The 12,162-nt window shown below is 43.5% G+C and overlaps 1 protein-coding gene across 1 annotated transcript in view; it reads left to right on the forward strand.

Annotated features, from left to right (window-relative positions):
- FBN1 (fibrillin 1) overlaps positions 1-10,427 on the forward strand; it is a 250,030-nt gene extending 239,603 nt beyond the window's left edge. Inside the window, exons 64-67 of the mRNA XM_015411782.1 lie at positions 1,120-1,239; positions 4,514-4,745; positions 5,797-5,974; positions 9,887-10,427. Of these exons, the coding sequence (XP_015267268.1) occupies positions 1,120-1,239; positions 4,514-4,745; positions 5,797-5,974; positions 9,887-10,276 (920 nt within the window). The 3' untranslated portion in view covers positions 10,277-10,427. The remainder of the gene's footprint in view (positions 1-1,119; positions 1,240-4,513; positions 4,746-5,796; positions 5,975-9,886) is intronic.
- The last annotated feature ends 1,735 nt before the right edge of the window (positions 10,428-12,162 follow it).

Genomic DNA, 12,162 nt, shown 5'->3' on the forward strand with positions numbered 1-12,162 from the left:
GTGCCTGCAGGCTACCAAACAGCCATAAACCTTTGCAACTAATTCTGCTGCTTTGTGGTTCACTAGTCTTCTCACATGAGGTTCCCATTTTAAAAAGGAAAAAGAAATTGAATATCTTTTCAGGTATGGCAGTAACACAAAAGTGTCATCTTCTGCCTTTATATCCTCACATGAGAAGTGAGTTTAAACACATAGTAAGTCCATCAAGTCTCCAGAAGGAAAAGCCTTCATTGAAAGCTTAACATTGAATCATGTTAATTTTTCAATGCAGGCTTTTCCTTCTGGATGCCCTACAGACATCTGCTTAAGCCTCGACCAGAGCCAGAGCTTTATTGGCTCTGGCTCCGGCCCAGCGGAACAAGCTCCCAATTGAGATCAGGGCCCTGCGGGACTTCCTACAATTCTGCAGGGCCTGTAAAACAGAACTGTTCTGTCAGGCCTTTGGATGAAGTGGCGGATGCCTCACTATATCTGTCCTCCCCTGCTCTAACCAGCCCCCCTCTCAACCAGCCTCGGCTGTCAGTTATATCAGTGTATCACAGATTGGGGGCAGGGCCCAAGTATCATTTTGATGGCCCTCTCCTGAGTCATACACAGTATATCTCCTACATTACCATCTCGCCATCTTGTAGTTTAGTTGGTTTTTAGGTTTTAACTGAAATTTATATGGAACTGTTTGATATGTTTTTATTGGTACCTTGTAACCTGCTTTGAGCCTGCATTTGGGGGAGGGTGGGATAAAAATCCTATAAATAAATAAATAAAATAAACTCCAGAGGACTGATTATACCATACCATGCGGAAGATAAAATGTGTTGCATAAAGCAATTTGTACAGGAAAATTTCGTGCTTTTTCCGCGGAAGATAAAATGTGTTGCATAAAGCACTTTGTACAGTGCAGAGCTGCATCCCCACATAGGAAATTCTGGATTTTGTGTGCACGTGTGTTAAAGTTACAGAATGTATGTCAAAGATGATGAGTAGTTAGTGAGAGTCCAATGGATGTAAGCAAGGATGTCTGCAACTCTCGTGGCATGCTGCATATCTGTGGATATAGTACATTATAGATTTTCTCAAACAGCTCTGTGTAAAATTCCACCTGCATTTTTCCTTTTTTAGATGTTGATGAGTGTGATGGAAATCATCGGTGCCAGCATGGCTGCCAGAATATAATTGGGGGATACAGGTGTAGCTGCCCACAAGGATATCTCCAGCATTACCAATGGAACCAGTGTGTCGGCAAGTGTTTTTCCTTTTTGTGTGAACAAAGTGGGTCACCGTTAAGTCAGAAATAACTTTATTTGCTTGAGAGCTACTTGAGCCTTGATTTTAGAAGGTTCGGACACACTTCCCTCTATGCTGGGGCTGGCCGGACTACTAGGGAAACCTAGGCAATTGCCTAGGTCCCCAGAGTGAGGAGGCCACCAAAAAACCTTTACTGGATGAAGCACTGGCTTATCCTGTGTCAGACTATTGGCCTATCTAGTTTGTGTTGATAACAATGTGTGTGTGTGTGTGTTATGTGCTGTCAAGTTGCTTCCAACTTATGACGACCCTATGAACTAATGTCCTCCAAAACGTCCTATCATTAAGAGCCATTCTCAGGTCTTGCAAACTGAGGGCAGTGGCTGCCTTGATGGAGTCACTCCATCTCATTTTGGCTCTTCCTCTTTTCCTGCTGTCTTCAACTTTTCCTAGCAGTATTGTCCTTTCCAGGACTCTTGTTTTCTCATACTGGGACTAAAGTACCATAGCCTCAGGTTAGTCATTTTTGCTTCCAGGTAGAGTTCAGGCTTGATTTGATCTAGAACCCACTTATTTGACTTTTTGGCAGTCCACGGAACCTGTAAAACTCTTCTCCAACACCACATTTCAAAGGAATGTACCTTCTTCCTGTCACCTTTCTTCGTTATCCAACTTTCACGCCCGTACATAGTAATGGGGAATACTGTTAGCATGAATTAACTTGACCTTGGGGGGGGGGATGTCCTGTCTTATTAATTCAATGGGACTTTCCTGTCTATTGAATAGTTGTGGTGGGATGGACACCCAAGTCACAGTACGCCTTCGGCACCAAAGACACTTGGGCCAGCCTTGTTCTGGGCCACTTTAAAACACATTAAATATCTGTAGAAAAGAGCAGGAGTCCGGTAGCGCTTTAAAGACTAACAAAACATGTGGCAGGGTATGAGCTTTCATGAGTCACTGCTCATGTCTTCAGATATCTGACGAAGTGAGCACTGACTCACGAAAGCTCCTACCCTACCACATATTTTGTTAGTCTTTAAAGTGCTACCGGACTCCTGCTCTTTCCTAATGCTACAGACAGACTAACACGGCTACCCATCTTGATTTATCTATGTTAAATATCTGTAAGAGAGAATATCCATCACTATTTCGTATCATATGTACCGAAGGACCCTTTCCCCCCATTGTCATAATGAACAAACAAAGTCTGCAAATTCAGACCAAAGGTAGCTTATGCTTCTTAACCAGCCTTTGGTGGTGATCTGTGTCTCTGCAGCCCAGCTAGTAAAACTGCTCATGGAGAAAGTCACTAATTACTTCAAGGGTAGAACAGAAAGGGTTTATCTGCGTGTATCTCCAAAACCATGGGAAACCACTTTTTTTATTTTCATTGTCTTCCAGCCACGCAACATGAATGTCCTAATATCAGATTTTATTAGAACATTTAGGGATTTTGCCAGTGTATAATTTAATTGGTCCATTCAAGATGGCAGGTTTTTTTGCTGGAGATGCGTAGAATGAGTCAGACTTGCGAGAGTCGGTGACCATGTGTTTGGCATGGTTTGCTTTCAAAAGCATATTAAAATGCCTTTCCTTGTTATCATTGTGCCGCTCTAAGGGAGGTCTCTGGTTTTAATTATGCTTAAGAAAACTCGCTGACATTTTTACACAGTCCTCAGTTGGGAATGTAGATGTTTCAGCTCTGACAAGGGAATTTTGACAATTGCTCAAAAGTTGCTTTCATTCTGGAAAGTTGGGATTAAATTAGGAGGGAGACCATATGATTTAAATTAAAAAACGTAATTCACCCTTTTCAAGCTTTTCTGGTTTTGTTGTTTTTGAGAGGGGGGGAGTCCTAAAGAAGATGGGAATCTTTCAAAGCTGTTTCAGAAAGTTCTGAATTCTTCTGTTCTTGGGAATAGTGTTTTCTGGGACAACACTTGTCAAAATCAATGATGGCTCATTTATACAGCCAAATGCTATGTGTGGGGGTGTTTTCTTAAACCACAGATGGGTATATATCAATCCTTTCTTATATAAGTAATTTACCATTACCTCCTTTTTTGTGGGGCTTTCTTTCTTTGCTGTTTCTGTCTTTTCTCTCTGCACTCAGAACAAAATCAGACGAGACACTGAGAGGTGCATGAATGGATCTCTAGCACATTTCCCCCTTGGTAAATAGCAGCATCAGGGGCTCCAGTTTGGACTGGGGTCAGGGCATGTACGCAGGTGGGGAATAATCAGGGACTCTTCTCCAGCCAAGCCACAAAAGTGACTGCTTGGTGGGGCAGCATAATGAGGAACGCTAATATAATACAGTGAGGACCACACCACAGTGGCTCAGCTCCCTCCTAGCCACCAGCAGCACCGAAGGAGACTAGCATCCCCTCCTGGGCTCATGCCACTGACAGCGGGATCCATGCCAAGCACCTGCAGCGTTGGACTTGCCTGGCAGCAACACCCGTTCGGGAGGGGATAGGTGTGCCTTTCTTGGAGGGATGTTATGTAAGAAGAGCCTTACTGGCTCAGACCTGACGGGCTTCCTGTTTTCCCTGGAGGGCCAGTAAACAGGGCACAATTGCCCTGGGCTGCCTCCCAGCACTGGGTTTCAGAGTTCAGTTGCCTCTGGACTCGGAAGTTCCTTTGAGTCACCAAGGCTGGTAGCTATTGATGGATTCCCCCCCCCCAACTGTCCTGTGAATCTGTCTAGGGTTGCCCGCTCTGGGATGGGAAACGCCTGGGGACTTTGGGGGTGGTGTTCCTGGGGAGGGGCCTCAGCAGGGTTGCATAAGGCCATCGAGTCCATCCTCCAAAGAAGTTAAGAAGAAGAAAAAACAAAAAATCAAGTCCATCCTCCAAAGAAGTTAAGAAGAAAAAACAAAAAAAACCAACCCAAGTCATGCTTGGCAAATAGCACTGAAAATATCCGTCAGTTAACTGCTGCCGTCGGTTATTTTGCTAAGGACCCGTGGAAGTGTAGATCTGTTGTGGCGGAATGGTGTTTGTGCATACCCCTTGAATTGAGCAATGCACAAGACTATTACACAAGTCGATTCAGGAACTTTAATACAGGAGTGGACTATATGAGGTGCGCAAACCCTCCTATGGGCCTTGCAGTGGCCTGTAATGATTTTTGAATATAAAACTGCCTGACTTTACCACCAGGAGATCCTGGTTCTGCTTCAGGAGCTTTGTTTCAGGTACATGCTGTGGGCAGGGAGTGGGCTTCCCAAGTTAAGCGTTTCCCACTTTGCTTCTCTTCCAGATGAAAACGAGTGCCTCAGTGCCCATATCTGTGGCGGAGCCTCTTGCCACAACACTTTGGGAAGCTACAAATGCATGTGCCCTACCGGATATCAGTTCGAGCAGTTCAGTGGGGCCTGCCAAGACGTCAATGAATGTGGCTCCTCGCAAGCACCATGCAGTTACGGTTGCTCAAACACAGAAGGTGGTTATGTCTGTGGCTGCCCGCCTGGCTACTTCAGAATAGGTCAAGGGTAAGAGGGTTCTCTTTCTAAAACGAATGGGCTCTAATGGAAGCAAAAGGTTTGGTGGAGCTTCTTGGAAATGGCAATTTCATCATATTGTAAACAGCCCTCATATTAGTCTCCAGAGACGCACAAACACACACAGATTCCTGGGCTCTAATGGAAGCAAAAGGTTTGGTTGAGCTTCTTGAAAATGGCAATTTCATCATATTGTAAACAGGCCTCATATTAGTCTCCAGAGACGCACAATCACACACACAGATTCCATTGGCACATCATCCGGCCACCTTTGCAAAACATTTTTGGTTTGTTGCAATGTAGACTGATGCAGAACAACTTCTGATGGCATTCTAAGCTCTTATTTGGTAGCAAATGAATTTTAATGCCTTCCCTTTCAGTCAAATTGGGAAGCATATAATTTACTCCAGGTACAAAGTATTGCAAAAAATGTGATATCTCCACATGGAAGATAGGAAAAGACTGAGAAACAAATATACACATATTCTGCTGTAAAGCATCTAGAAACAGCTGTTAGGGCTCCATTCCAGATATGCAATTGTTTCTTTGGGTGAAAGGTTAAAAACTGTATCTTTATGTTATATCTTGTGCTGCTTTGGGGATTTGTCAGTTTTTACATGGCCAGATGAGTTTCTGACATTAAATGCCCCATTAACAGAAGCTCTGGTTTGGAAACATAAGTTTAGGGTTCCAGCATGTAAATTGTTACCATACAAATGTTTGACGCTTTTTCTGTCTCTGCTTAATAAAAATGTCCTTGAGCATAGTTTCCATTTGTTGACGAACAAACCAACTATAACTTATGTGAAATATCAGCATGGTCCAGCCAACATGTTCTTCATGCTGTATTCCAGTACAAATTTCAACTGTGCAAGATGGCCCAATGTGCGTGGTTACAGATTGGACGCATGGTCCAGCCAACATGTTCTTCATGCTTTATTCCAGTACAAATTTCAGCTGTGCAAGATGGCCCAATGTGCGTGATTACAGATTGGACGGAATGCTTTGGTTGACCTTCTTTTTTTTGTCCATCATTTCCTAGACACTGTGTTGCTGGAATGGGGCTAGGTAAAGGTCATGGCCAGGACTTGTCGGTCAGTGGCGAAGTAGATGACAATTCACTCTCTCCAGAAGCGTGCTACGATTGTAAAATCAATGGCTACCCTAAAAGGGGAAGGAAGCGGAGAAGTGCTAACGAAACAGATGCACTTGATGTAGAGGTAACTGTTTGATCTTCCTGTGACGCGGTGTGATTTATGTAGCTCTGGACCTTCCTAAGACCTATTCCTATGTTAATTTTTTTAAGGTGGATAAATTTCAGGTTATCCGATCACATCACATTTGTGCAGTTAATATTTCTTTTGAATGTATGTAAGATCCTAGTATGTTTGGAAATTCATTAAAACTAGATCTTACGCTTACTTGCTAAATATGCCATGACACAGTCAATGAAATATTTGCCGTAGAAAGCAGCTAGCAAATATTGGGCGCTTTCACGCATGCTAAATAATGCAGTTCCAATCCACTTCAGTGACCATTTGCAAGTGAATTTTGCCATTTCACACAGTAAAATCCAGTTGCAAACTGCATTGAAAGTGGATTGAAAGTCCGTTTTGTGTGAAAGCACCCATTATGTTATTTTGCCTCCCTTCTCATGGGTCTCCCATTGAGGCATTGAATGGATCTAGATCTGCGTAGCTCACAATGGTTTCCTTTATTGGAGACAATTCAGAAACCCCATTTGGCACAGAATACAGCTACTGACTGGAGCACTTACATTTGATCGTGGAGACCTAGTTCTCATCTCCACTGATCAACTGTTTGCTTCTAGGTTCAGTTTATGGTGCTGGCTCTTATCTTCTAAAGCCATTCATGACCCAGACCCACATGCCACTTCTCTTGATATGAACTTGTGTGTCAGCCTCTGTCCTCTGGGCGATTTCTTCCATCTGTCCCTATCCCTAAGGTCATTTGATTTGCCTCAGTCCCGCTGGTTGCACTGTCCCTCTGCAACAGCTGTTGGTAAGATGTTAGGAGGGCTTCCACCTGTACAGTCTTCAGGAGGCAACATAATGCAGGGCTGTCTGGCCCTGTCAGAAGAGGCAAGTTGTGTTCTGGTAACTGTTCCTTAGGTGATGAGGGGATCTTTTTTTAATGGGATATTTTGACTTCAAATGTGTTGTGGACTGTGTGTTTTTGTTGGCAGGTGCTCTTTGGGGAGGCAGGATAAAAATGTTTTAATAAATAGACATATCATGTGCTTCCAGACCATGCTCTGGGACTATGAGAAGCTGGCCTTGTGAGTTGAATACCGGGGAAAACTTGTCAGGTTAACCTGCAGCAGTAGAAAGGCACAATGTACTTTTTGTAGCTTTAGAGAGTAAGGGTGAGAATATGCTAGGTAATGACCTCAGAGCCGCTGCCAAAAACAGCAATCTAGTGTCAGATCTGCTCTTCTCTCTGCCACAATATGCAGCAATTGGAACACAGTAAGCGACCCCTGTCACATTGTGAACTCCATGCCCTAACGCCCCGTTATTGGCTGCCACTGAGGGGGATTTGGATCCAAGATGGCAGACTCTCAGCTGCTGCTGAGAGAAGGGGTGGGAAGAGAGAGAGACTATTTATTCTGCCTGAAGGCTGTGGAGCATAGTGAGACCACAGGCCCGTCTAGCTTTTTGGGAAACCCCAAGTAAATGAAGCCTACTGCATCAGTCTTAAGACGCTTGGAGTCCTCCAAATGTTAGAGAGACAGGACTTCCCTCTACAAAAGCCATGCTGCTTTTTCCTGAATAGGGCTCATTCTGCCCTGACCTGTGTAGCCCAGACCAGCTTGATCTTGGTCACCAGATCTGGGAAGCTAAGCAGAGTCGGCCCGGGTCAGTATTTGGATGAGAGAACACCAAGAGATACCAGGATCACTACACAGAGGCTCTTGCCTTGAAAACCCTACAGGGTTGCTGTACGTCGGCTGCAACTTGATAGCAAAAAGGGGTGTGTGTTTCCATTCCTCTGTGCGGTAATGCTTTGCAGAAAGATTCTATGTGTCTGATATAATTCATCAATTTAATCTCATTCATGTATTCATTCTCTGAGGAGCTCGCACACGATTCTACCTTCTCCAGTGTTATCCTCACAGTGACCCTTTGAGATAGGTTTGATGGAGAGTATGTGATTGAACCAGTGTCATCCAGTGAGCCTTTAGCAGAGTGTAGACTTGAACCTGGGTATCCCTGGTTAGGTCTTGAAAGCTACGCCGATTTAGCCCTCATTAATACTTGGATGGGAGATCACCAAGGATGTCCAGGGTCGCCATGCAGAGGCAGGCAATGGCAAACCTCCTTGGCTTATCTCTTGCCTTTAAAACCCTATGGGGTCACCATAAGTCAGCTGCAACTTGATGGCACTTCCCACCACCATCCCTGGTCATAGTCTCTCTAACCACTAGAGTGGCATGGACACAACACATACTCGTGATTGTTTGGTCTAAAGAAAAGTTTTGCCATGGGTACGTGTGCAGTGGTCTAAAGAAAAGTTTTGCCATGGGTATGTGTGTTCAGGTGCTTTCCCCCCAAAGGAGTGCCTTCTCCAAAGAAAACTAGTTCTTTACCTGGATGCCGAGGACCGAATCTATAGGGACTTCCCACAGGTTTGACGGCTTCAGTTTCCATGAGGGTCTTGGACAGAGTTCTCCTTACCCAGCAATCTGGCACGGAGCTCAAAGATGTTCACACCATCTAGGTTGCAGCGTCTGTTTCCTATGATAGGCGCAGAAGCTCGGCTCAGTATGGAGTCTCCACAGTATAATTGGAAAGAGCAATCGAGTTCAGGCAACAAAAGCAACAAAATCAGAAAGTGTAAATAAGATAGGAATCTGCTGAGATGCAGACAGTGCTTCCTCCTCTATTGCCTTGCTTGGCCAAAGGATGGTAGTAACAGATCCCTGAAGAGCTTTGCATAACAAAGGGATATGGCCCATGTCAGACTGTGTATGTATATAGGAGAGCCTTTTTTTCCTGCTCATTCCTCCAGAAGCTCTTTTGAACCTTTCAGTTCTGCAAACATTCTTTAAGCTATATAATCAGATACAAACTTCACAGGCGCCTCACACTGATACTTATCAGAGATTCTGAAAGCCAAGCACAGTAATCTGTGGTATTGGAGAATGGAGCTTTTCTGCCACAATATCAGCTAGCGGTGACTGATTTGTATTTCTTTGGATTTCAGGAACGCTGTTCACAGTTTAAGGGTCAGCTTTTGCAGCCTGGTTTCAGTGAACTTAACCCATGCAAGTGGGAAGTGAGGAAATAATCTAGTGTCTGCCAACTGGAGCATAAAACTAACAAATAGGAATAACTTTAGATCCACATATTTTTAATGCAGTCACATGCAACCATATATCGAGGCCTGTTGGATGTTTGCCTGCCAGTTCAGTAGTCCAAAAAAGAAGCTTGTCCAAACAAGTCCAGTATGTCGCGCAGAAGAGTGACCTTTTAGAACTGTGTTGGTGTCTAAAAGCCATGGATTTAAAAGGGGAGCTCTGTCATTTTGTGGTCACCTGGCCAGTGTGTCCCTTTTCTATTAACAATGCAAAAATCTCTTGTCTGTAGGACACTAATAAAAGTAACAAGGGATATTTAAGCTGCCAGTCAGACATAGCTTGCTTTGCACCGACGGGGCTATGATGTTTTCATCCACACTCCAATAGAAATTGAGTCTGCCGAGGTATCGTGTCCAGTGTTCCCTCTAAGCTGAGTTAGTGTGAGCCAGCTCACAGTTTTTTAGCCTCTGGCTCACACGTTTTTGTCTCGGCTCAGGAAGGGATGGCTCCAGAGCAAACTAATTCATGCAGTAGCCAAATTGCTCGCTCACCACTTGAATGCCACCAGCACACAAAGTAGAATTTCTGCTCACAAGACTCCACATCTTAGAGGGAACATTGATTTCGTGTCCCTGACTGAATAACCTTTGCGCTCTGTAAACAGTCTTCCTGTTTTTCAAAATACTCTGTGGCTGGATATCATAGATGTCCTGCGAAACCATATTGATGGTAAAAGGGGCTGAGCCACAAATGCATTTTTTAAAAAAACCAGGAAGGGAGAGGGACTAAAGCACTCTGTTCTTTTTTCCAGGATCAGCCTGAGACGGAGGCAGTGGTGAACCTCGCCAGCTGGGATATTGGAAAACCAGCCACCTTGGTTTTCAACATCTCTGACCTTAATAACAAAGATCGCATCTTGAAACTGATCCCAGCTCTCACAACACTGACAAACCACAACCGATATTTAATAGACTATGGGAATGAAGACGGTTTCTTTAGAATAAACCAGAAAGAAGGGATAAGCTTCCTTCACTTAACAAAGAAGAAACCAGTGCCAGGAACCTACTTGTTACAGATTAGTAGCATTCCGCTTTATAAAAAGAAGGAACTCAACCAGCTTGAAGACAAACACGACAAAGACTACCTCACTGGTGAGCTAGGAGACAACCTAAAAATGAAAATTGAAATTTTGCTTCACTAATTCACCAACCAGAGACCAAATAATTGAAACCAAAGATAGCTAGGCAAGACTTGAATGTTGTCCCCCCCAACAATAAGGTTCTCCATATCACAGGTACAATGTCTTGTGAATACATTCGAAACCAAGTGAGCACTATTCCATTTTTGACATTACCAAGGTACAGGAAGAAAACTTGTCGCTCACAACAACCACTTTCTCAGGCTTCTTGTAAGTGTAGCTGCCTTGATATGCTGAATCTTGAAAACCCAGGACTATTGGAAGTTTGGCCATTGATGCCAAGACAATATCGAATCAGCCATGATAACAAGAGTGCACGTTCCATCAATGGACTGTTGTATTTGTGTGTGTGTGTGTTTGTGTGTATGTTTTTTCTAAAAAAAATCTAAAAATTTGCTTCTCCAGCTACATTTTTCTAGGTCAAGCCATTTTATGATATCTGTTTTTGGTGCTAGAAAATTTCCAACCTAGATTTTATAAATGCACTGTAATATATACACAACTTAGGAAGCCAAAGAAATTGCAATTACTCCATCTAAATACATCAATCAACCAAAGTTTTAGCTCAGTAGTTTATCTCAGTTATACCTATAATACAGTACATGTAAATTAAGTGTGTGTATACTGTAACCATGCTATTTTTATCAATGAAGCATTTTTAAACTAGATTAATAACACCCTTCAAGTGAGGGCTTATAATGGTGCTTATAAGACCAACTACTTAAACTGTATACACAAAATCTGGCAACTGAAATTTCTGTGACAACCGAACTGCACTGAGGTCACTGGGGGACCATTAAAACATTCTCAGAACTCGCGTGATGCAGTGCCATCCACAGTTACGCCACATCGTAATGTTACACTTGTCTGAAGTACCTTCCATCATTCATATCATCAAGGGTTCAATGTCAAATGTCACAATAAAACAGTTTGTTTTTTTAGTTTACTCTGTGGTTTCATGTTCTTGATAAAATTATACAAGGTATGTTTCACACAGGGATGCTAAGACGGGTCTTGTCAGAACAGCATACAGTCCCCAGGCCGGGTCGAGCTCTCAATGTTTAGTTTTTGTTGTTGTTGTTGAGTTGAAAATAATAACTAATAGAAGTTATAAAAGCCATATGGACAACCCCGTTCATAGCTGCTGAAGGAAAGATGTTTGTTTAGGGATTTGGTGTTAACCAAAATAAGCCCGTAAACCAATAACCTGTGTTAAAAATATAGAATAATCACCCTTTTCCATAACTGAATCTATTGCACTTGGAAATTAAATGTCTTTACTTCATTTGTGCCCCCCTTTTCTCCCCAATGGGGACCCAAAGTGGCTTCACATCCTCCTCCTTTCCTCTCCTCTGTCTTATCCTCATGACAGCCCTGTGAGGTAAGCTAGGCTGAGAGTGTGTGACTCGCTCAAGGGTCACCCGGCAAACTTCCATGGCAGAGTAGGGATTCAAGCCTGGGTCTCCCAGACCCTAGTCTGACAGTCTAAGCCGAGAGCCAGTTTGGTGTAGTGGTTAAGTGTGCGGACTTTAACCTGGGAGAACCGGGTTTGATTCCCCACGCCTTCACTTGCACCTGCTGATGTGACCTTGGGTCAGTCACAAGCTCTGGCACAGCTGTCCTTGAAAAAGCGCAGTTTGTGTCAGAGTTCTCTCAGCCCCACCCACCTCACAGGGTGTCTGTTGTGGGGAGGGGAAGGGAAAGGAGTTTGTAAGCCGCTCTGAGATGCCTTTGGGTAGTGAAGGGCGGGGTATAAAACCCAATCTCTTCTCTTCTTCTTCTTCTTCTTCTACATTATACCTAACTATTGGACACATATATAGCACAGCCTCTGTATAACTTTTAACAGAGAAATTCCAAATTCTATGCCCTTTTTTTTGTCCCAGACA

This window comes from Gekko japonicus, unplaced genomic scaffold, assembly GCF_001447785.1.
Source record: "Gekko japonicus isolate JY-2015 unplaced genomic scaffold, Gekko_japonicus_V1.1 scaffold266, whole genome shotgun sequence".
Lineage (NCBI taxonomy): Eukaryota > Metazoa > Chordata > Lepidosauria > Squamata > Gekkonidae > Gekko > Gekko japonicus.